This window comes from Zingiber officinale, chromosome 2B, assembly GCF_018446385.1.
Source record: "Zingiber officinale cultivar Zhangliang chromosome 2B, Zo_v1.1, whole genome shotgun sequence".
Taxonomy (NCBI): Eukaryota; Viridiplantae; Streptophyta; class Magnoliopsida; order Zingiberales; family Zingiberaceae; genus Zingiber; species Zingiber officinale.
This window is the reverse complement of record NC_055989.1, coordinates 153,362,273-153,389,139: the sequence shown is the minus strand read 5'-3', so window position 1 is coordinate 153,389,139 and position 26,867 is coordinate 153,362,273. Positions and strand designations below refer to the sequence as shown.

Sequence of the window (26,867 nt, the reverse complement as noted above, 5' to 3'; positions counted from 1 at the left end):
CAATCTTTGCCATCACACACACTCTCTCTTTAGTTTCTCTAAGCACACTTTCTCTCTCTTTATTCTCACTCATCATATTTTCTCTCTCATCATCCTCTCTCATGATGCTCTCTTCCATCAAACTATTTTTCCTTATTTTTTTCTCAGCACACTTTCCTTCTTTTCATTCTTCCCTATCATATTTTCTCTCTTATCACACTTTCTCTCTCATCATATTTTTTTATCACATTCAACTTTTTCTCACATCTATTTTTTTCTAAGGGTAAAAAAGAAAATTTTAGTTTATTTCGAAAGAAAATATTCAGCTAACTAAATATTATTTTTAAGAGTGATACTCATGCTCATATCCATTCTCATTCCATAATACTATGATTCTCATTCCCATTCTGCTTTCTAAGAAAGAACCAAATGCTACCTGAGTGTTTAAACTCGTCTTTAGATTTTCTTTGTCTTGGTCTATAAAAGAAGGAAATGGGGTGTCACTCCTGCATGCAATAATCTCTCCACTCCATGGCCTTTTCAACCCTCTATCGCCACCCAATCCTTGATCGATCGACATGCAAGTCTAGCCATGGCTGAGCTCAGCTTAACTCCTTATCAATCCCCCATCGCCATGGGTGGTTGTGCCTAGTGGCATGGCCCGTGACAGATTTGAGTGCCTAGCCACGGGCGGTTGTGCCCAATGGCACGGCCCGTGCCTGACACCACCTCCCTACCACGACCTGCCCATGCCCAACGGTATGGATCGCGCCTTGCTTGGTTGCCTTGTCACGGGTGTCTGTGCCCAGCTGCACTGGTTGTGGCTCGCCAGATCCAACGCTCCACGCCCCCACACGGGCGCTCGTGCCCAATGGCACGACCCATGTGGGGCGTCCAATTTCCAACACTATAAAAGGAGCTCCCCCTCATTTGGATTGGGGATATGAGGGACGAGAGGACTTCATCTTCGTCCTTGGGAGAGGGTTTAATTTCCCCTCTAGGAGAAATCCTAGAGTAATCATCTTCATCCACTATGACTATCCGTTCACCTCCAGCGCAAGGAACCATTCTAAAGACACCAGGAATCTTCTCCCTAAACATTTCTGTTGGTGCGGTTAGCACTAATGGTCTAACTCAAGTTTTGATGAATGATAAAATTAGGTTAAGTTAGTTTCATTGTTATCAAACACTCTGACCGAATGTGCAGGAGAAGCCCAGACAGGTCGACGGGCTGACCTGATGTCTAGCATGAAGTCCAGCTAGGTCGACGGGCTGACCGGATAGCTGGGACGAAGTCCAAACGGGTCGATGGGCTGACCGGACGTTTGGCACGAAGTCCAACTAGGTTGACGGGCTGACCGAATAGCTGATACGAAGTTCAGACGGATTGAAGGGCTGACCGGATGTCTGGCAAGTAAGTACAGGTAAGTCACTGGAGGGGAGTGACGGTGAGGACGCGTTCCCGGGAAGGGAACATTAGGCGTCGATTCGACTTAGATCCATTTCGGATATCTAAGTCGAGATCGTGACTAGATTCCGGTCTCGAGAAAATAGAATCTAATTACTATTCTTTTTTATCATAAACTGTGCTAACACTCTATTTTGCAGGATATTTTGCATTTATGCTTTGGACTAACATTTTCTTACAGGGAAATGAAGTTGCTGGAAAATGGAGTCCGAGCGCCCGGAAGGGATCCGGGCGCCCGGAATGCAAAATCTATCCTCAACGTCGCCTCGCCATGTGGAGATCCCTGGTTGGCTCGGCTACGTCATTTTCAGGGCGCACGAAGGGATCCAGGCGCCCCGAACCTCCTATATAAGGAGGGTAAAGGCTGGAGTCACAACAACAACTCAAGATCGACTCTTCTGTGCTCCTGCGACGCTGCGAAGGCTCTCCGACAAAATGCTATTTCTGTTTCTGTCTTTTCTTATTGTCGGCTTCTTTTTCTTCGCTAATTAATTCCTGTACTTAACTTATAATAACTATTCGAATTATTAGTGATTGCCCATCGAAAGCACCTTTACGTGTGAGCCTTGGAGTAGGAGTCGCCAAAAGCCCCGAACCAAGTAAATCTTTATGTTTCCTTTGGCTTACTTATTTTCCGCTGCTTACTCTCGAATTTTTTTTAATCGCTATTCATTCCCCTCTAGCGAAATTCATCGATCCAACAATTTCTTATCTCCATTCTCTAATTGAATTGTATGAATATTTTTATTAGTGTCTTTGGTTTATAATTCGTTTGTAATGGAGTAGTTCTCTTGATTTTAGGATGTAGGGAGTAGTCCTTTTGTTATGTGAACATCTTTTCATTCAATCTATTGAGTTTGCATGTTACTTGTTCGATGAAATGTGTGTTTATTGTCCAAATCTACTGTATTAACATGACCTCGATGCCAAAAGTACAATATTCATATCCTATTAGGGTTTGGGGATGAACTGAAAAGAGAACCTGACCCTTTGACTGGTAGAAAATCGAGATGCAGAGAGTTGGATACTAAAGTGCAACCAGGTATGCCGCATGGAACCCTAGGTAGTCATAGAACTTAATGGATCAAACCTAATTCATCATCACGCAATAGAAAAATAGGTAATTAGAGGTTATGGGATCTAGTAACAGGGTCCCTGTAACACTCATAGGGTCCTTAGCAAAATTCTAGAATATTTTATCATGAATAAAGAAAAAAATATATATGTTTTAGTTAAATTTTGCTCCTAGCCGAACACTTAAACAAATAAAATAGAAATAAAAATATATAAGGTCTAGGACTTGAACTCTAGATCTCTCATTAGATGCCTGAATAAGATAACCACTAGACCAAGAGAAATTATTGTTAGAAAAGAGAGGGAAACGATAATTAAATGTAAAAAGAAAAGGCTCTTCTCTTAGAAGGAGAAGTGAGAGTTGTCTTCTTCCTCTCTAATGAAGAGATGCTCTAGAATATTCTTTTCTTACTCACCAAGAAGGGATGTATCTAGACTTTTCTCTTAATTATGGAGAGAGTAAAAGAAAGGAGGAAGAAAAATATATTTTTCCTTCCTCCTCTCATGATGAATAAAAGGAGGAAATTAAAATGAGTTGGCATTTTTCCTCATTCACCTTCCTACTCCCTCCTCCTCCACCGTGACCTCTTCTTCACCATTTCCTCTTCTTGCCGAGACCAAGGAGCAAGGAAGCTTCCCCTCTCTAGGAAGGATCCACAACAAAGGTTAAATCTCTAAGGAAAACAAGCGCAAGGAAGTGAGTATCCTCTCACTGCAGTACAAGTAGCTTCGGTTTAAAATGTTTTTCGAAAACTCTAAAAATTTTCTTGCAAGAATGTGGTCAAGATAAAGAATAGGTAGTCACTTAGGGTTAACAAGTGATAAGAGATGCTTCATGTTGTAGAGAAAGAAAAAGAGAAATTTAGAGCCTTATTGCATGTTTCGGCCAAGGATGGAAGAGAGGACCTAGAACAAGTTTTCTTTGATCACATGCTTAATTTTTCTACTCTATGATATATGAATTTCACATGTTGTTAGTTAAGTCTTCATTCTTCATGTTGTGAAAAAAAAAAAGAGATACCTATCTATATGATTCGGCCAAAATTGATTATAAGGCCTTAGGTCAAGAATTTTAGATAGAAACCATACTAGTCGTACCTCTTTGTGATGTATGAATTTTTACATGTTTGTAACCAAGGTTTTTATGCTTCTTATGGAATAAAATGGTATGAAACCCTATTGATATGTTTGGCCAAATTGAAATAAATGGGTTAGGGTTAAAGTTTTGAACTCAAATATGCTTAGATCATGAAGTACAATACCTTGTATGCACTTAGATTAAATGGGCTTGTTATATGTTTAAGTTTTATGCTCCTTATGGAATAAAATGATATGAAACCCTACTGATATATTTCGGCCAAATGAAAATAAATGGGTTAGGGTTAGAGTTTTGAACTCAAATAAGCTTATTCATGAAGTATAGTGCCTTGTAGGTACTTGTACAATGCTCTATAGGTACTTAGATTAAATGTGCATGTTACATGTTTAAGTCTTATGCTTCTTATGGAATAAAATGACATGAAACCCTACTGATATGTTTCGGCCAAATGAAAATAAATGGGTTAGGGTTAGAGTTTTGAACTCAAATAGGCTTATTCATGAAGTATAGTGCCTTGTAGGTACTTGTACAATGCTCTATAGGTACTTAGACTAAATGTGCATGTTACATGTTTAAGTCTTATACTTCTTATGGAATAAAATTATATAAGAACCCTACTGATATGTTTCGGCCAAATTGAAATAAATGGGTTAAGGTTAGAGTTTTGAACTCAAATATGCTTATTTATGAAGTATAATGCCTTGTATGTGCTTAGATCAAGTTTACATGTTATGTGGATAAGTTCTATGCTTCATATGGAACCAAATGATATAAGAACCCTACTGATATGTTTCGGCCAAATTGAGATAAATGGGTTAAGGTTAGAGTTTTGAACTCAAACATGCTTATTCATGAAGTATAATGCCTTGTATGTGCTTAGATCAAGTTTACATGTTATGTGGATAAGTTCTATGCTTCATATGGAATGAAATGAGGTTGAAACCTACTGATATGGTTCGGCCAAGATTGATTAATTGGGTTAGGAAAGAGTTTAAACCTAGCCAAACATGCTTATGTATTTTCATGATATGTAGCCTTTGATATATAAGTAGATTAAGCTTTCATGCTTTATGATGTGATGAAAATATGCTTTACGATATGTTGCATTTCTATGTCTTATGATAAGACGTGCCATGTTTATGATATGATATGATAGACTTATGACATGATAGGCTATGGTCATGATATGATATGCTAGACTCATGATATGATATGCCATGTTCATGATATGTTATGCTAAGTTCATGAGATGATATGCCAAGTTTGATGATAAGAAAATAACATGTTATACTTTATGTTATGATAAGAACATGTTATATAATGCATGTGTGAATGGCTTATGTAAGAAGAAAAGCCTAAAGAGTTGCTTCCCTTAAGTTGGGACCAAGAGCATTCTTCATGTTATGAAAAAGAGTTGCTTCCCTTAAGTTGGGGCCAAGAGCACTCTTCATGTTATGAAAAAAGAGTTGCTTCCCTTAAGTTGGGATCAAGAGCACTCTTCATGCTATGGTAAAGAGATGCTTCCCTTAAGTTGGGGATCAAGAGCTCTCTTCATGATATGACAAGAATTATGACATGTATGATATGATGAGATATGATATGCATGATATTTTACTTTGTATGGCTTGTACCAAGGGTGGACTCCATAAGCGCTCCGGGGTCGACGGACTATGAACGGACCTCGTTAAGGGATGGGCTCCTCAGTACGCCCTAGGTCGACGGACTATGAATGGACCTAGATCCCTAGTAGGTTCGGGGCTAGCTACCCTGTCCTAGGGATTGCGCGCATTTATGTTTACATGTGGTACAAGCCGGGGCCCTTCTCATGATGATGATATGATATTCAAGTATGTATACTATATGTTTTGAAAGAAGCATGATGCATATGTGCATTCCATGATACATGTTTTAAAAATATACATATTGCATCTACATGCACATATTTATGAAATTATGTTTATGCACCTTTATGAACAGGTATGAGTTATGATACATGTTTACATGATATGATAGGCTTCATGATATGTGCTTACAGAATGTGATATGAATCATGATATACACTCACATGCTATACTCTGATATGTTATGCTCCTTATGTGATATGATATATTATGTTCTGTTTTCCCTCATGTTATGTTATGAGATGTTATGGTTTTTACATGATAATATATGTTCTATGTTATGATTCTCCATGCTATGTTATGCTATGCTATGGTTTCTACATGTTATGTTATGTTATGTGTTTTTCGGATTTATGGGTAGGCAAGGATCTCACTAAGCCTTTGGCTTATAGCTACACATTTTCCTTGTACTGCAGATAAAGGCAAGGAATGGATTGTTTAAGGGGAGCAGAGCAGGAAAGACAATGAGGATGTGTGTGGAAGTGCTGGTGGATAGATCTATTTAAGTTTTTTTGAATTATCTAAGTTATGCATGTGAACAATGTTGGACCTATGCTTATGATAATGTTCAGCTAGTATGATATCCTACTCATGTTATGTTGGTACGTTTGACTTCACATGCCATGTTAAGAGAAATAGATGCATATGGTATATGTTATGATATGAAAAAAAAAATAATTAATTATATATGTCTTCCGCTGCCATGAATCCATATGCATTAGTATAATTGATGTCCATGTTTTAGTGACGTCCGTCCCTCTGGGGTGGCCTTAGTGTTACCTGGAAGGGCGGGCGTTACAGTTTGGTATCAGAGCAGGTCTACCTTCCACTACACACACATCAAGCCTTTATCCTGCCGCTCCAAGTAAGAATTTTATGCTTAAATTTTATTTTGATGTGATATTTATGCTTGATCTATTTCTTTATGATGTTTGATAATATGCATGCTTATTATCTTATTTATTTAGTTATCACATTTTTAGCTTAGATATATATGATGGTAGATTAGGAACAATAACAACCTTAGGGTAGCCTGGTCATGAATAACAATAACTTATATTAGTTTATTGTGATTTATGAAGATAAAGCATGGTTAGAACACGAAATACCCGAGCAGATGAGACGGTACCTCCACCCGATCTGATGCATGTGATTACCGAGCTCCAGCGTCAGGTCACGGAACAGCAACAAACGATCACTGCATTGATGAATCAGCAAGGGAATCCTGTTACCCCACCAGGGAACCCGAATGCGATACCTATTATACCTACGGCACCGGTACCACCGGTAGTTCCTATTCCAGTGGTCCGACAAGAGGCATACCTGATTCAGTGGTAGAGGCTGAAGCCAGAAGCCTTCTCCGGAAACTGTGAGCCATGGGATGCTCAGGCGTGGCTTAAGACTGTGGAAAGCATCGTGGAGCTTTTAGATTGGCCCGAACACGAGAAGGTTAAGTGTGCATCGTTTTGCCTTACAGGCGATGCCAGAATGTGGTGGGACCGAGTCAAAGCAAGGAGACAGGTGAATCAGATGAGATGGACAGACTTCGAGACTGAATTCCTTGAAGAGTTCTTCCATATGCGGGTGACCAATAAACACTACGACGAGTTCACCGAGTTCCGGCAAGGTGACCTATCAGTGAATGAGGCCGTGAAGAAATTTAACCGATTAGCACGCCTATGTCCGGAGCTAGTCAGTACAGAAAGAGAAAGGGTCGGACTTATGCTGAAGATGCTCAGACCCGAAATAGCCCTAAATGTGGTCGGCGGCGTTAATAGACCACAGACCACCGAGGAATTAATTAGCAGTGCTCTGATCACTGAACACTATCAGAAGGCGATGAATGAGGGTAAGAGTCAAGCTCATAAACCTCAACATATCAGAACCAACTGGAAGGGAAACTCCAACGGTAAAAGAAAACAATGGAGCAGTTCTCAGGGTGGTTCAGCGAACAAGCAACCTATGTTTCCTCAGTGCACCACCTGCGGAAAGAAGCATCCGGGAAAATGCCGTGTGGGCACGAATAAGTGCTACAGCTGGGGATTGGAAGGACACTTGGCCAGAAATTGTCCTACTCAGATGCAGACGCCTCAACAGCAGAATATCCAGAACAGAGGTGCCCCCTCACAGCTACACCTAATGCAAGCTGCACTAGAAGGCCCTCAGATTGGCCAAGGGAGACTGGAAGCCCCGCCAGCTATGACGAATGCTAGGATCCACTCCCTCGCCAAAGAAGATGGGACGAGTGCTTTGACAGTCATTCCAGGTCAGATACCTATTATTAGTCATTATGCAAATATGTTATCGAATCCTAAATGCGAACTGAAGTATGAATTTATCGGGAAGCCGAGAAACATTACCGGTCAGAGGATCGAAAATGTGACCAGGCAACTCTCTACCCTGACCATAGCAACAACATTATTCGACAATATATCGGAGAAACAAACCCGTGACCCCAGCATCCAAAGGATCAAGCAAGAAGTCTTAGAAGGGAAGGATAACGGATTTCGTATCGCTGACAGTGGAATACTGTACTTCAAGGATCGCCTATGTATTCCCGACAATTCAGAGATGCGGAAAAAGATATTAGAGGAGGCGAGGCGCATGCGACACTATACGCAATGCATCCTGGATCCACCAAAATGTACCAAGACCTGAAGAAGAAATTCTGGTGGTTTGGTATGAAGAGGGATGTGGCTCAGCACGTCAGTACTTGCCTGACCTGCCAAAGAGTTAAAGCAGAACACCAGAGACCTGGAGGTGTACTGCAGCCAATTCAGATTCCAGAATGGAAATGGGAGGATATTTCCATGGACTTCATTTCGGGACTTCCCAAAACGACGAATGGCTACGATGCTATATGGGTAATCGTGGACAGGTTGACAAAATCGGCCCATTTTATGGCAATCAAGATGACCTACTCGATCGAACAGCTAGCCCAATTATATGTCAAAGAGATTATCAGACTGCATGGGATCCCTAAGACCATCATCTCTGATAGAGATGGCCGTTTTGTTTCACATTTTTGGAATGGGTTCAGAAGGCCCTGGGAATGAAATTATTGTTCAGCACTGCCTTTCACCCTCAGACTGACGGGCAAACAGAAAGGGTGAATCAAGTATTGGAAGATATGTTACGAGCTTGCGCCCTGGACTTCAAAGGGAGCTAGTGCCGATATCTATGCTTAGCGGAATTCGCCTATAACAATAGCTATCAAGCTACCATTGGTATGGCACCGTATGAGGCATTGTACGGGAGAAAATGTAGATCCCCTATATGCTGGTATGAAGGCGGTGAAAAGAAGGAAATGGGATTTCAAACCGATCTTATCGACAACACCACCCGTGCAATACAGAAGATCCGCTAAAGAATAGAGACTGCTCAAAGTCGGCAGAAGAATTATGCAGATAAGCGACGTATGCCGCTGGAATTCAGCGTCGGGGATTCAGTATTCCTCAAAGTAGCTCCTATGAAAGGAGTGATGAGATTCGGAAAGAAGGGAAAACTAAGCCCTCGATATGTAGGACCATATCAAATTCTGAAGAGAGTTGGCAAGGTGACTTATGAACTAGAGCTACCACCAGAGATGTCGGCTATTCACAATGTGTTCCATGTCTCAATGCTCAAGAAGTACATGGGTGACACAGATCAAGTGATCGAACCACAGACAGTTCAAGTTCAAGAGGACCTGAGCTACGAGAGCCGACCGATTCAGATATTAGATCGAGATATTAAAAGGCTAAGGAACAAGGAAATACCTTTAGTAAAGGTTCTGTGGCAAAATCAACGGTTCGAAAAAGCTACTTGGGAACGCGAAGACGATATGAGACAGAAGTACCCCGAGCTATTTTAAAGTTCGAGGACGAACTTTTATGAGGTATGGGAGACTGTAACACCCATAGGGTCCTTAGCAAAATTGTAGAATATTTTATCATGAATAAAGAAAAAAATATATATGTTTTAGTTAAATTTTGCTCCTAGCCGAACACTTAAACAAATAAAATAGAAATAAAAATATATAAGGTCTAGGACTTGAACTCTAGATCTCTCATTAGATGCCTGAATAAGATAACCACTAGACCAAGAGAAATTATTGTTAGAAAAGAGAGGGAAACCATAATTAAATGTAAGAAGAAAATGCTCTTCTCTTAGAAGGAGAAGTGAGAGTTGTCTTCTTCCTCTCTAATGAAGAGATGCTCTAGAATATTCTTTTCTTACTCACCAAGAAGGGATGTATCTAGACTTTTCTCTTAATTATGGAGAGAGTAAAAGAAAGGAGGAAGAAAAATATATTTTTCCTTCCTCCTCTCATGATGAATAAAAGGAGGAAATTAAAATGAGTTGGCATTTTTCCTCATTCACCTTCCTACTCCCTCCTCCTCCACCGTGACCTCTTCTTCACCATTTCCTCTTCTTACCGAGACCAAGGAGCAAGGAAGCTTCCCCTCTCTAGGAAGGATCCACAACAAAGGTTAAATCTCTAAGGAAAACAAGCGCAAGGAAGTGAGTATCCTCTCACTGCAGTACAAGTAGCTTCGGTTTAAAATATTTTTCGAAAACTCTAAAAATTTTCTTGCAAGAATGTGGTCAAGATAAAGAATAGGTAGCCACTTAGGGTTAACAAGTGATAAGAGATGCTTCATGTTGTAGAGAAAGAAAAAGAGAAATTTAGAGTCTTATTGCATGTTTCGGCCAAGGATGGAAGAGAGGACCTAGAACAAGTTTTCTTTGATCACATGCTTAATTTTTCTACTCTATGATATATGAATTTCACATGTTGTTAGTTAAGTCTTAATTCTTCATGTTGTGAAAAAAAAGAGAGATACCTATCTATATGGTTCGGCCAAAATTGATTATAAGGCCTTAGGTCAAGAATTTTAGATAGAAACCATACTAGTCGTACCTCTTTGTGATGTATGAATTTTTACATGTTTATAACCAAGGTTTTTATGCTTCTTATGGAATAAAATGGTATGAAACCCTACTGATATGTTTGGCCAAATTGAAATAAATGGGTTAGGGTTAAAGTATTGAACTCAAATATGCTTAGATCATGAAGTACAATACCTTGTATGCACTTAGATTAAATGGGCTTGTTATATGTTTAAGTTTTATGCTCCTTATGGAATAAAATGATATGAAACCCTACTGATATGTTTCGGCCAAATGAAAATAAATGGGTTAGGGTTAGAGTTTTGAACTCAAATAGGCTTATTCATGAAGTATAGTGCCTTGTAGGTACTTGTACAATGCTCTATAGGTACTTAGATTAAATGTGCATGTTACATGTTTAAGTCTTATGCTTCTTATGGAATAAAAAGACATGAAACCCTACTGATATGTTTCGGCCAAATGAAAATAAATGGGTTAGGGTTAGAGTTTTGAACTCAAATAGGCTTATTCATGAAGTATAGTGCCTTGTAGGTACTTGTACAATGCTCTATAGGTACTTAGACTAAATGTGCATGTTACATGTTTAAGTCTTATGCTTCTTATGGAATAAAATTATATAAGAACCCTACTGATATGTTTCGTCCAAATTGAAATAAATGGGTTAAGGTTAGAGTTTTGAACTCAAACATGCTTATTCATGAAGTATAATGCCTTGTACGTGCTTAGATCAAGTTTACATGTTATGTGGATAAGTTCTATGCTTCATATGGAACCAAATGATATAAGAACCCTACTGATATGTTTCGGCCAAATTGAGATAAATGGGTTAAGGTTAGAGTTTTGAACTCAAACATGCTTATTCATGAAGTATAATGCCTTGTATGTGCTTAGATCAAGTTTACATGTTATGTGGATAAGTTCTATGCTTCATATGGAATGAAATGAGGTTGAAACCTACTGATATGGTTCGGCCAAGATGGATTAATTGGGTTAGGAAAGAGTTTAAACCTAGCCAAACATGCTTATGTATTTTCATGATATGTAGCCTTTGATATATAAGTAGATTAAGCTTTCATGCTTTATGATGTGATGAAAATATGCTTTACGATATGTTGCATTTCTATGTCTTATGATAAGATGTGCCATGTTTATGATATGATATGATAGACTTATGACATGATAGGCTATGGTCATGATATGATATGCTAGACTCATGATATGATATGTCATGTTCATGATATGTTATGCTAAGTTCATGAGATGATATGCCAAGTTTGATGATAAGAAAATAACATGTTATACTTTATGTTATGATAAGAACATGTTATATAATGTATGTGTGAATGGCTTATGTAAGAAGAAAAGCCTAAAGAGTTGCTTCCCTTAAGTTGAGACCAAGAGCATTCTTCATGTTATGAAAAAGAGTTGCTTCCCTTAAGTTGGGGCCAAGAGCACTCTTCATGTTATGAAAAAAGAGTTGCTTCCCTTAAGTTGGGATCAAGAGCACTCTTCATGCTATGGTAAAGAGATGCTTCCCTTAAGTTGGGGATCAAGAGCTCTCTTCATGATATGACAAGAATTATGACATGTATGATATGATGAGATATGATATGCATGATATTTTACTTTGTATGACTTGTACCAAGGGTGGGCTCCATAAGCGCTCCGGGGTCGACGGACTATGAACGGACCTCGTTAAGGGATGGGCTCCTCAGTACGCCCCTAGGTCGACGGACTATGAACGGACCTAGATCCCTAGTAGGTTCGGGGCTAGCTACCCTGTCCTAGGGATTGCGCGCATTTATGTTTACATGTGGTACAAGCCGGGGCTCTTCTCATGATGATGATATGATATTCAAGTATGTATACTATATGTTTTGAAAGAAGCATGATGCATATGTGCATTCCATGATACATGTTTTAAAAATATACATATTGCATCTACATGCACATATTTATGAAATTATGTTTATGCACCTTTATGAACAGGTATGAGTTATGATACATGTTTACATGATATGATAGGCTTCATGATATGTGCTTACAGAATGTGATATGAATCATGATATACACTCACATGCTATACTCTGATATGTTATGCTCCTTATGTGATATGATATATTATGTTCTGTTTTCCCTCATGTTATGTTATGAGATGTTATGGTTTTTACATGATAATATATGTTCTATGTTATGATTCTCCATGCTATGTTATGTTATGCTATGGTTTCTACATGTTATGTTATGTTATGTGTTTTTTGGATTTATGGGTAGGCAAGGATCTCACTAAGCCTTTGGCTTATAGCTACACGTTTTCCTTGTACTGCAGATAAAGGCAAGGAATGGATTGTTTAAGGGGAGCAGAGCAGGAAAGGCAATGAGGATGTGTGTGGAAGTGCTGGTGGATAGATCTATTTAAGTTTTTTTGAATTATCTAAGTTATGCATGTGAACAATGTTGGACCTATGCTTATGATAATGTTCTGCTAGTATGATATCCTACTCATGTTATGTTGGTACGTTTGACTTCACATGCCATGTTAAGAGAACTAGATGCATATGGTATATGTTATGATATGAAAAAAAAAACAATTAATTATATATGTCTTCCGCTGCCATGAATCCATATGCATTAGTATAATTGATGTCCATGTTTTAGTGACGTCCGTCCCTCTGGGGTGGCCTTAGTGTTACCTGGAAGGGTGGGCGTTACAGTCCCCCTAGGTTACGATCATTAAGTACAGTCCTTCTGAAAGTAAACGATGATTAGGGTTGATATACTATTGTATAATCAAAAGTTCACATCGGATACCATAGGATGACCTATCTATATAAATATCATTGAGGATAGAAAATCAAACATAGATTAGGTATTTACAATCATTTGGGTGAAATCGAAACCCTAGAATTGCCTTCACTACTAAACCTTCTGCGATCTCTCTATCTTTCTATTCTGATCACACTCTGACTACCTTCTGCGATCTCTCTATCTTTCTATTCTGATTACACTCTGACTACCTGTTCTGATCTTTCTTTCTACTTTGATCATGCTCTACCTACCTTCTATGATTACACTATGTCTTCCTATCTTGATCATATGCTGCCTTCTCTCTGATTTCTTCCTGTAAGGTTCTTGAGTGCAAAAAATTAAATAACATAAGCGCAGTGGAATATCATCAATAACCTTTCCAGAAGATCCATGAGAAGGAAACTGTATACTAGTTGAATTGAGAGTTCTACCTTTGTTGCATAAACATGAACTCCCGATAGTATCTTTGTCCTTAGTGGATCTCAACACGATCAAGTATTCTTGTCTCTTCTGGTATCCACACGAACATGTTTCGTCCTTCTCACAAACTCAAAAACTTAGAGAAGAAGAACCACCTAAGGTTGTGCTAGTAACCTTCTAATGGGTCTCGTCCAAGGAGGAAGAAGAGGGTGAAGATAAGGAAGAATACAAGTGTCATTCACCAAAAATGAATCAAACCCCCCCTTTTGTATTCACTCAATCAATTGACTTAATTGGCATTAATACTCCATAATCCAATATGTCTTTTGGTCTTCTTCTAATGTATGATCAATTCGAAATTGACCATTCCTCTTCCTTGGTGAATTCGAATTGACCAATTCACTCAATGACTCTAACTCATTAACCCTTATCAATCCAAATTAACTCAATAGTCTAATTCGAATTAGACTCAATCCAATAGTTGGATGCAATTGAGTCTAACTAAATGAGTCTAATTCAGATTATATTAAATCTAATGATCCATCATATGAACTCATCTCCAAATTAATATGTTCTTTATGTGTGATCCAATAGGTTCTCGTAGAGTTGGTAATGTCTCTAAAACTGGTTTAGATACATAAGCAATGAGTGACATCTAGCAAGACATCATTGCTACCCAAGTGACGAGAATATCGAGATCCAATCTAATCTTTCGTGTCTATTATCTTACAAGACTCAATCATTCTATCCTTGATATGTAGATTGATTAATGAGACATAGACTGTGTCATCCTCTTATCATTTTTTGTGTTTCTTGATCTCTAAGTAGACACACTCAATCAAATAAGTTCAATATCTCATATTGACTAATTTAAGTATAACCATGCATTCATGTGTCCTAATCAAGGGGTCTACAGATATCACTTCCATCATATGGAAGGAATAGATCTCATCTACATCACTTACATCCTTTCACATAACTTATTGCATACCAAGTAATCGATTTTATAATTCACCCTGTTATAGGTAACGTTTGTCGATACCAAAATATACTACTCCTCATGTAGGGAACCGTAGTGACTTCAGATCTAAGGACTATTCATACTAATAGTCACTATGAGAATGTTTATGATACTCATATAATGATTCATGAAACATTCTTATAGTGGGTCATTCAGTACATATTCTCTAATATATAGAGTAGTATTCTATATATATCTATAATATCCCACTAACAATTCAATCAATTGATATATTGTAGACTACAATCTATTACCCTATGACATTATTATATTTATTCATTAGGCACAGAACTGAAGTAAATATAATAACCAACTTTACCTTTTATTAATTAATGAAATATTGGTACTACTACGGGTTAATACTAACACTTCCCACCTACTTGATTATATCACTTTTCTCTCTCTCTCTCTCTCTCTCTCTCTCTCTCTACACTCATTCTCTCTTAAATAACTTACTTTGCATTCTTGTGACCACACACCATCACGATCGTTTAGATAACTTACTTTGCAAACTTAGCTAATTCTTAATCAATAGTCCCTATGGATTAATATTTTATTACTTGACGACACTGTCGTTCGCTTGCGGTTTGCACACATCATAAATCTACTTAAAGGATAGAGAAAGTGACATTAGTACAGAGTGGCCTTAAGGTGGACGAATTAGTTGAAGCGAAGGTGCTATTAGGACAATAGAGCATATTGAGATGATGTCTGCACCGAGACTGAGATTGAGTCCTAAATCGAGAGCCTTTGTTGGCAAACTACGATTGAGATGAAATCTAAGACTGAGACGGAGATGAAGTCTATAACTGAGAGCCTTTGCTAGGAGTATAAGACTGAGATGGTGTCTGAAACTGAGACAGAGATGAAGTTCGAAATCGAAAGCCTTTTCTGGGAATCTAAGACTGAGATGGAGTCTAAGGCCGAGAGCCTTCACAGGGAATCCGAGACTGAGACTAAGTCTGAGACTAAGACGAAGATGAAGTCTGAAATCAAGAGCCTTTGCTTGGAGTCTAATTAAGATTGAGATGGAGTCTGAGATTGAAATGGAGTATGTGACAGAGAGCCTTCTCAGGGAATCTTAGACTAAGATGGAGTTTGAAACTGAGATAGAGTCTAAGACCGAGACGGAGATGAAGTCTGAAACCGAGAGCTTTTGCTGGGAGTCTAAGTTTGAGATAGAGTTTGAGATCACTAAGATGGAGTTTGAGATCGAGACGGAGCCTGAGACTGAGACGGAGTCTGAGATTGAGATGAAGTTCGAAATCGAGAGCCTTTGTCAGTCAGATCTGAGTCCTATCCAATCGGAGTTAATCTTCCATTAGGTCAAGTTTGACTTGTCGTGACTTTGACTGACAAGTTAGCAGGACTATATATGACACATAAGAGCGAAAGAGATCCACCGCATCACATACAATAACAAAATTTTATATCAATAAGTTTAGAAACATATGATCAAAAGAAATTTAAAATGTTCAAATCTCCTAAACTACCCTAAGAACTAAAAACTCATCCGATCCAATTCAAAAAAAATAAGCTCAGGAAATTTAATTTTAATAAATTCTCTGAAATATTTTTACGCAAGGCGATGAAATAGAATCGGATAAATTCAACTAAATTCATGTCAACCCCTAATCCCTATCATAAACGGGACATATATTTTTGAAATACAACAAATAGGTAATCTTATTCTGTACTCTCGTAGCTTTTATGCTTTTAATTAATTAATTTTGAATTGATTGATTAATTAACTAATTAGGTGACGTCGTGCAAGTGGCGTAGATTATTAGGTGACGTCATGGAATTAGTTACGTATGTTGTCATATTAGAATTGTGCTGTCCTTTTGCTAGCTGTAAACTGGTGCGATCACGTACATGGCATGATGGGGTACTAGCTAGTGTGGATGCAATAGACAGACATCTATTAATGGCTTAATTGATGTTCAGAAAATCAAATTAAACTGACTGTACGTGTATATATATATATATATATATATATATATATATATATATATATATATATATATATTAATTCGGTAATTCCGATTTTTAAGTTAATTTTATCTATCTATCTATCTCTGTTTAAAAAGTTTTGTTTATTTTTTTGCTTTTTTGTTGATAAACGAACCAATCTCTTAACTTGTTTATTCATCATGTGAAGAGGGATAAAAGATAACGTTATGAAAGTCTTAAAATATATATATAGCATGTAACTTGAATCATTAATTATGAGAACAAAAAAGTAATATATATATAGTTGACTTGGGCATTAGAATTAAAAATAAGTATTTTCAGAATTGGAAGTTAATTGTAATGATCCTAGAGTGGATCAGATCAGATCATTGACTTTTTCAATATCTATCCAAATTAACAATCCAATTGATCCAGCTTGAGTGCACACTTGCATTCGGGCATTTATTAGAAAAAGAGTTTTTCAAAGGGTAATTAATTAGGGCAGTTTCTCTTCTCTTAATATCAAATTCTCAGCATGTACATGTAGTCATTTAATAATGATATTGATTATCATTTCCTTAAACTGTACTTGCTTAATTTATTATTGAGTCAGCTTAATTATTTTCTTCGCATAACACATACATTTAATTAGTTGTCATCATGCATGTAAAGAGCTAGCTAGGGACCAGAAGAATAAAAGATAACGTTATGAAAGTATTAAAATAGCATGCAACTTGAATCATATACATAGTTGACTTGTGTATTCAATTGATCCAGCTTGTTGGTAGATATGATCATCTCATGCATTTGCTTAATTGCTCGATCGGTTCAACTTATTTGTTTGCCGTATTTAAATTAAGCGTAATAATATAATTGTCCTTAATTTGGCTAAGCTGTAATTAAAATACTGGTGTAATCAATCATGGTAAGATCTAAGGGCCTTCTCGTCATTAATTCGATCGGTCTCTTCATGGGTAGTGTCTGTCTGTCTGTCTATAAAAGAAGGAAATGGGGTGTCACTCCTGCATGCAATAATCTCTATTCTCCTCTCCTCTAGCTCCTTGGCCTTTTCAATCCTCCATCGCCACCCCATCCTCGATCGATTGGTCTGCAGGTAGATAGCCATGGCTGAACCCAGCTTAACTCCCGATGTAGAGGTCAACGAGTGCTTCACCGAGTTATACAAATCCAGCGAGCAGAACATCAGTGAGTGTCTATATATATTCTCCTATATATATATATATATATATATAGGCCTATCTCTTCTAATTAATGACAATTTACATTCTGATCGATGTTTTAGCTCTTAAGGTTGGGCCATGGGGAGGCAACGGGCAAAACTTTGACATTATAAGTGACTCCCAATTAATCACAAAGGTTGTAGTCAAATCAGGAGATGTCGTCGACTATTTGGAGATCTTCTATTCTGTGGGCGGTAATTCAGTGACATCATACTCAGCAGGCGGCAGTGGCGGTGATTCCACCAATAAGGCACGTACCAACATTCTAGCTATATATATAACTTAATTAATTAGTCTTAACTATCATATCAATTTTGAAATTTTGCAGATTCCACTAGACGAAGATGAATATATCAACTGGATCTCTGGGTCCGTCATTAATGATTACAACAGCCAAACTTGTATCACTCAGCTTGGATTTAAAACCAACCGGGGGAACGAGTATGGGCCTTTTGGCAATAAAGAAGGTAGCGACGGGACGGGGTTCACTATTCCATTCGTTGACGGTCGAATTGTTGGATTCTTTGGCGTGTCCGGCAAGTATATAAATGCGATCGGAGTCTATGCGGCTCCTAATTAATTGGCCATGCTATTGAGCTGAGTCAATATATCATCCATTATAGTCTGGCTTGGCTTCTTCGCTTTGCTTCATATATCGTGAGAGCTAATACTGTTTTAAATAAATAAATTTGGTACTTGTGTTTTAAATAAATGGATGATATCAGTCAGCTTTATGTATGTTTTGCATGTTTGCAAGCTAGCTACGTACGTATATACTAGCTAGCTAGCTAGTTTCATTTGCTCTAATAAATTGTGTTGTTTTTCTCATGAGTCTTAATTCAATTTTTTTACGTCACTTTATTTCATTTGATCTAACAAAACTAAAGATATCTTCTTTATTTGTTCCAATATATTTTGTTTACACCGAGAAAATGTGAATGCAGAAGGTACGTGACTGTAAGAAAATAAATTTGAGATCAACTTGTAAATAAATTTTTATAAGTAAATATAAATACAAATATATATTTGTCAAAAAGAAATATGTTTTAAAAAGGGTGGCCGACTCTTGTAAGGACAGCCTATGCCGCTCGACTGTATATTGTGAAGCCGAATATTTGATATTGAGGTAACAGGGAGCTAAGTTCCATAGTTTCAGCCGATTCTATGATTGATTTGTCATATGTTGGGATACAATTACCTTTAAAGGATGAAAACTGAGTCCCGAGAGATCCGATCGATATTTTGAACTGATCGTTCTTATGTTAGGAAGCTTGCCCTTGATGTAATATGAGATCTGGAAGTGCGATCGGGCCCATACTGAGGTGCCTTGCATACCGACCTTGCGTAGGAAGTGGAGAAGCTAATCCCAGTGAACCCGACTGGCATTGTGCTCGACCAGTACCAACCTTAGCGGTCTGAATAGTCATTTGATCGGTCATCCATATGCTGAGAGTTGCACTCTGAGAGTAGAAAGCTGGGGCCCCTGACTCCGACTGGGAAAGTCATTTAAAAGTAAGGAGAAATTAACCAACGACAAGGTGTCCATGGTAAAGAAGGTTAGGTTTGTAGGCCAAGTATTACCGGAGGTGCACCGATGTGGCCTAGCAATTGTAGATGAGTCACTTACGGAGGTGGCTAAGGTTAAGAGCTCTAGGGGGAGCTCTAAGAGTCAAGTTAGGACCCATGGCAAATGGATCTTAAATGGATTCTCCTTGGGAGTCTAGATTGGGTCATGGAATGTGCCAAGTGATTTGGAGACGGACTTGAGTCTCAAACATAGGGAATTGACATAATTGGATTATGTTTCATGCATAGAAATATGACATTGGGGTCATATAGCATGATAATTGATTTTGGATGTATAGATGTCGTATAAACCAATGCTAGGGATGCATTGTGGTTTAGTATGAGTAAATACATCAAGAGGAAGATAAAGCTAGGACTTTAGGTCAAGGTTCAATTGAACCATTTAGCTAGATTTGGATTTTGTGTCAATCTTGGGATTGGTGATAGATACATTTTGTAATGTATTTTTTCCAAGTAGACATAGGTAAAACAGACCTCTCCATAAAATTGAAGATTTTTGGATGTCTGTGGAATTATTGGCGCATTTCTGAAATTGGGTCAGAAATATTGAAAAAGGCTGAAATAGGGTGTCAGTCGACTGGTACAGTTACCAGTCGACTGGTAACGGTGAATATCGAACACAGAATTGTTCTATGTGTTGTTTCGATAAGGTCACTCGACTAGTGCAGTCGACTGATGCCAGTCTAAATTTGTTTTCAGCATTGGTTTGGGATCGAGTCAGCTCGTGTAGATGTATGAGATCCATGAGGGATAAATACATGAGTTTAGGGTCAATTTGGATGAAGAGTTTTCAACAATTGGGATATTGTTGGAGAACATTTTGAATGTTAGGCAAAGGGGGAGAAGTAAGATTTAGTTGGGAAAACCTTAGTGCCTTTGCGTAGGGGGAGCCTTGTGATAGGTTCTTAAATAGCCATGTGATAAAATCCTAGCTCATTGGGGAGCATAGGTGTAGGGGGAGCCTTGGGATAGGTTCCAATGCATGTTGCTTTGTTTCGACGGTGTAAGTCCAAGTGTGTAGCCTTGGCAATGTAAGTCCATTCGATAGTGTAAGTCCAAGTGTGTAGCCTTAGCAACGTAAGTCCATTCGGCGGTGTAAGTCCAAGTGTGTAGCCTTGGCAACGTTAACGTATGTCCATTCGGCAGTGTAAGTCCAAGTGTGCAGCCTTGGCATCGTAAGTCCATTATTTTTAGCATGTTTATTTGCTATTTGTTTTCCCTAACTTAAACGTATTGTCAAACATCAAAAAAGAGGAGATTGTTGGAGCAATCCCGATGGTCCGTGCGACCATGTGTTTTGGTGTTTGGGCAAAGGGTTTAAGTTAGGTCCACCCTTATATTTGATATGTGTATTTGAGTTGTACAGGTTTGCAGGATACACATGTGACTCAGGTTGATAGCTTCGGGTCCAGTGAAGGATGGAGCATCCGAGGGACCGTGGACAAGGCAGCAAGGACAAGGGCCGAGGGAAGCGACTTCGAGGCATACACGAAAAATGACATTGGGGACGAGCCGCGGGCTTGAATGCATCCGAGGGACCAGAGCCAAAGGAAATAGGCTTGAAGGCAAGAGGTTGAGCCTGCGAAGGAAGCGTCAAATGAGTCGTAAGGGTGATGGTCCGAGTGCTGAGAGATTGTACTCGGGTACCAGTCGACTGGTGGTTTCATTAGTTGACTGGTGTAGTCGACTGGGCAATTGACTGGGAGCGAACAGAATGCTTCTGTTCACTCGACCAGTGTGGAGCAGTCGATTGGTACTTTTACCAGTCGACTGGTATCGAGCCGTTGGGATGTAACGATCGAATTTCCACAAGAGGACAGTCGACTGATGGTTCTGGCAGTCGACTGATAGGCAGGATTTCCAACCCATGGCCTATATAACCAAGCCTTGGGAGTTTGGTTAAGGTTGACGAAATAGAGGTGGTTAACCCCTATTAGTAGTCTACCAGTGCCCTAGCTTCTCAAGAGTCCTTGGTGAGAGTTGTGGTGAGGTTTCTCCACCCACAAGGAGCTACGTGAACTAGCCGGAGGTCTTCCAGGGAGTAATCCACCGACGGATAGGGATCGCCCACCTTACGGACAACCGTGCAGTAGGAACCTTATCTCTGAACCACGTAAATCGGCGTGTATTGGTTTGCATTATTTTCTTTAGTATTTAGCTTTCATATTTGTAGTTAGTATTAGATTTTCGCTGCGCATAGTAACATACGTAGGAAGCGAGTATTTGGGGGCACCGTCTATCCAACCCCCCTTCTAGCCGGCTACCGATCCCCTACAGTACTTACAACAAGGGGTCCTACCAACTGATGTCGAAGCTGCAAGGCTCATTAAAAGAAAGGTCATCACTTATACGCTGATCGGAGATCAACTGTATAAAAGGGCGTTCTCTCAGCCGCTCCTCAAGTGTCTAGGGCCAGAAGAAGTCAATTACGCCTTGTGGGAAATTCATCAAGGCTGCTGTGGCAACCACGTGGGAGGCAGAACCTTGGCTCGCAAGATACTGTTGGCTGGGTACTTCTGACCCACCCTACAGAAAGATGCCCAGCTGTTGGTGACCACTTTCCTCTCATACCAAAAGCATCAAAACTTGTCTCATAGGCCGACCGAGATTCTGAAAATCTCAATAGTATCCTGCCCCTTTGATCAGTGGGGCATGGATATTGTGGGACCATTGCCACTAGCCCAAGCTCAAAAACAGTTTTTACTTATCGCGGTAGACTACCTTTCCAAGTGGGTGGAAGCAGAAGCCTTAGCTAGGATCATAGATAAAGCGGTCATCCAGTTCCTATGGGCAAACATCCTATGCCGGTTTGGAATCTCGCACAAACTGGTCTCAAACAATGGACGTCAATTTCAAGGGCGTAGGATTCAAGAATGGTGCCAAGGGTTTGGCATCATACAAGCTTTCACCTCGGTGGCGTATCCCCAAAGCAACGGGCAGACCGAGGTCACTAACTGAGAGATAGTCAGAGGACTCAAAGTTAAATTGGATCACGTAGGAGGTGATTGGGCAGAAGAGCTCCCTAGCATCCTTTGGGCGTATCAGACTACCCCACAAGAGAGCACAGAACTTACGCCTTTTCACCTCATATACGGTAATAAGGCAGTCGTACCGGTCGAGGTAGGAGTCCCTTCAGATCGGAGAGCACTACATGATGTAAACAACGTCAGGCGACGATTGCTCGAGCTGGATCTGATCTCCGAAACTAGGGAAAGAATGACCGCCTGGCTCGCCGCATACCGGTAACGAATGCGGCAAAACTATGACAAGAGAGTGATTCCTCGTTTCTTCGGAGAGGGTGATCTAGTATGGAAGAGGACAAGGCCTACAAGGGAGGTAACCAAACTAGCACCCCAGTGGAACGGTCAATACCGAGTCATTAAAAAGCTCATGTTCGACGCGTACTACCTTCAGGATGCCAATGGTAGAAAGTTAGATCACCCCTGGGGCGCTAATTACCTCAGGCCCTACCGCACTTGAAGATAGGATCTTTTGTACCAACTTTGTTGCAAGGAAAGATCCATGACCAAGAAGTAAAAAGACAAAACTATGAGAATGAAGCTGACTGCACAATAGCCCTTAGGGTAGTGAGCCCTGCCCAAATTACTCGACGCTTAGGAACTTACTAAAGTAGCTTGCAAGGTATCAAAATAAAGACTTATAAGTCTCTGTTACATGATGAAGTTAAGCAAATTTAGAGAAGACATCATCGGGCATCTCTCGAAGGATTCGTCGGTGATCCAAAAAATCAACCGGAGGGTCAGAGGACAAATGACCTCTCTCCTTAAGTTTCCTAATGGCCCCCTCGGCTCCATAGGCTATAGATCGAACGAAGCGATCCCCGACTTGAAGGTCAAACTCAGAAGATCCCATGTAGGCCTCCCGACCTGCCTGGATACGATCTGTCTCCCCCGCCTTGTAAGTTTCTAAGGCACTAGCAAGGGTAGATGTTTCCAACCAAGCCAACTCGAGTTCTACTTTAAAGAGTCCAGTTTAGTGGATCGAGATTCCAGGTCCTTTTGGTAATCCATGATAAGCAAACCTTTGGAATTGAGTTCCGCATTTAAATGAAGCAGCTCCTCGTTATGGCTTGCTTTAAGATCGACCATGGTGGTGGTTTGTTGAGCCAGCTTTGACATTACTTTTTCTTTGAGGGCAAGCTCATCACGATACCTAGCGTCGGTCGTTTGATGTAGAGACTCGAGCTACTAATTTTCCTTCTAAAGCCGATCTAGTGCCTGTAAAGTATCATTTAAAGTTTGCTCCTGAGCTACATGAAGCTTCTTCAGGGATTCAGCCTCTGCCTGCAGTCGACGAACGACCCAAATGGCATTAGAAGGGTGGGACTCCAACTCCTCAATATGACCCTTTAATATTTTGTTCTACCGATGGGAATCCCTAGCCTGTTGACTTAGACGTAAGCCTGCCACAAAAAACTAAAAAAGGACAAGATTAGTATGAGTCGGACGGAGAAACAACCAAATAATCAAAAAGCTTACCGTGGTTGCATCAGTAGAAAAAATGTTCGCCAGAGAGGAGGAAGTAGTGGCATCTAGCCGTTGCACGACTTCCTTCCAGGTCTCAGCAAGGAGCCCATATAGTGCCACCGAGCCCCTAGGGGTAGAAGGATCACGAAGTAGCATAAGCGGGACCTGGGGGGACCTGGGACGGCCTCATTGGAAGCAGGGGGAGCGGAAGTGGAAGGCCCAGGGTTTGTTAGTTCGCCTGCATCACCTGAGAAAGGATGCCTTGTAGATTCCCTCTATGCCTCAGGTGGTTCGTTAGCCGTAGGTCGAAGGGAAGTAGAGGGAGGTGACGACAAGGGAACATTCTGTTAGGACCTTCGGATAGCGGCTAGAGAGGGGGGGTGTGAATAGCCGACCCCAAATTCTCGTTTCTTCCTACAATTTGAGTTAGCGCAGCGGAAATAAAGAGTAGAAACGAAAATGGAGAAGATCAAACCTCAAACGCGACGATATAACGAGGTTCGGAGATGATACTCCTACTCCTCGGCGTGTCCGTAAGGTGGACGAATCCTATCAATCCGTCGGTGGATGAAACCCCGGAAAACCGGCTAATAAAAACTCCTTCTGGGTGGAGAAACCTCACCACAATCTCTCTTGCAACAGCAAGATCAGCGTACAAGAAATACAGCAAGAAGCCAAGAACAATATGAATCTAAAAACACTAGTTTGCTTGCCTTCTTGTCGACTGGTGATGAAGCAGCAACTTCACTGATGTCAACCACAGCAGCAACTGATCAGTTGGAGTCCAGCCGAGGGAAGCTCAAACGAAGCTTCAGCAGTGGAGAGCTCAACAAAGCTCAGATCGCAGGAGCATGAATCGTATTAGTCAGTAGTTTTTACTTCCTTACTGTAGAGGCCTTCTTATATGAACCTGTGAAGAAGAAGACACAGAAAGAAATCTAGCCGTTGTGACTCAACGGCTAGACCTGAACCGATCAGGCTATGGCCTGATCGGTCCAGGGAATCCCTGATCTGTCTGTGGACCGATCAGGCCCTAGGCTGATCGGTCCCCAGACCGATCCCAACTCTCTCACAGAGAGTGGTTCCGAGCCCTGATCGGTTTGTGGACCGATCAGGCCATAGGTGGATCGGTCCACAGACCGATCCCCCTATCGATCATAATCGCATCGCCTCTTACTGATCGGTCACCAGACCGATCAGATAACCCACAGAGAGCTACTGTGTGGTTACTGATCGGTCACGAGACCGATCAGATAACTAAGGTATCACTGGATCGGTCGACAGACCGATCCAATGCCTCTGTTAGTTTTAGAGCTTCCCAGCCCTAAACCCTAACGTCTTCCTGGTCTAGAGAACGAGCTACCGAGCCCTCTCTGACCTAGTCTAGAGAACGAGCTACCGAGCCCTCTCTGACTTCCACGTCTGGTCCAGAGAACGAGCTACCGAGCCCTCTCTGACCTAGTCCAGAGAACGAGCTACCGAGCCCTCTCCGACTTCCACGTCCGGTCCAGAGAACGAGCTACCGAGCCCTCTCGGACCTAGTCCGGAGAACGAGCTACCGAGCCCTCTCCGACTTCGTCCGGTCCAGAGAACGAGCTACCGAGCCCTCTCTGACCTAGTCCGGAGAACGAGTTACCGAGCCCTCTCCGACTCCATCCAGTCCAGAGAATGAGCTACCGAGCCCTCTCCGACCTCCCATGCCAAGCTTCCATACTTGGACTTTTCCCCGTGCCAAGCTCCCTGCTTGGACTTTTCCCGTGCCAAGCTCCCTGCTTGGACTTTTCCGTGCCAAGTCTCCATACTTGGACTTTTCCCGTGCCAAGCTCTCTGCTTGGACTTTTCCGTGCCAAGTCTCCATACTTGGACTTTTCCCCGTGCCAAGCTCCCTGCTTGGACTTTTCCCATGCCAAGCTCCCTGCTTGGACTTTTCCGTGCCAAGTCTCCATACTTGGACTTTTCCCGAATCAGGTCAACTCAAGTCGGGTCAACCAGGTCAACATTGACCAAAGGTTGCACCCACAATCTCCCAAGTTCCTATTCTTGTCAAACATCAAAATACAACTTCTCTATTCTTGTCAAACATCAAAATATACCTCGAGTCAGGTCAACTCGAGTCGGGTCACCCAGGTCAACCTTGACCTAAGGTTGCACCAACACATTCGGAGAAGGCCGTGCCGAGGAGATATTTTCCTCTTGGATGGTAGAAGTAGCTTCTTGAGCTACCTCCGTCTGGGTTCCTGAAGGAATAGAAAAGCTACCTGGGTCTGGTGGCTCTGAAACGAGGGCATGAAAAGGTCCCGGTGCGAAGGTTGCAGTAGATGCGACTATGGTTCTGGGTCTTTTTCAGCGTTCCAAGGGGACCTCATCTGAATCGGAGGCCTCTTCGAGCTTCATGCGGCCACGCGTAGAGGATGGAGCTGCTTGAGCAGGAGCAGCAGCAGGGCCAGCAGGTCGTCTTGCTGAAATAGATGAGGAACCGGGGAGGTCGGCGACCACCATCGCCAATGGAGCAGGCACAACCGAGGGCGAGGTTCTTCATTCGTCCAGAATTACATGACATCAGCGATTCATTTCCATAGCTGTCAAAGGAAGGTGTGGGGAGGTGGACGCCCTAGTAAGGTGTTCGCTGCAAGTGGGCCAGAGTTAAAACGGGAGGATAGGTAAAACACCAATGCAGTACAAAAGGCTTACCTAGAGAATGTGGTAACTCTGAGGGAGAGTGATGTAACCTGAACAGGTACAAAACCTCCTCGGACAGTAGATTTTCTAGATCAAGGCACCAACCCGCAAATTGGGTAGACGCGTCAGTGAAAATAGGATCCGAGTGGAAGTTCCCTAACCATGGAGCGGAAGGCATAGCAAATTTATGTCGGGTAGGCCAAGCCACAGGGAAGGGAAAGCTAAGGAAAAAATATTTGTCCTTTCATTTAGAGTCA

General features: G+C 40.8%; 1 protein-coding gene across 1 annotated transcript; it reads left to right on the top strand.

The window, feature by feature from the left end:
• Positions 1–17,636: 17,636 nt before the first annotated feature.
• On the top strand, positions 17,637–18,685 carry LOC122049687 (jacalin-related lectin 19-like). Its single transcript, XM_042611048.1, has 3 exons — positions 17,637–17,822; positions 17,920–18,107; positions 18,186–18,685. The coding sequence occupies exons 1-3, from the start codon at positions 17,741–17,743 to the stop codon at positions 18,435–18,437; spliced, it is 522 nt and encodes a 173-aa protein (XP_042466982.1). The 5' UTR covers positions 17,637–17,740; the 3' UTR covers positions 18,438–18,685.
• Positions 18,686–26,867: the final 8,182 nt, after the last annotated feature.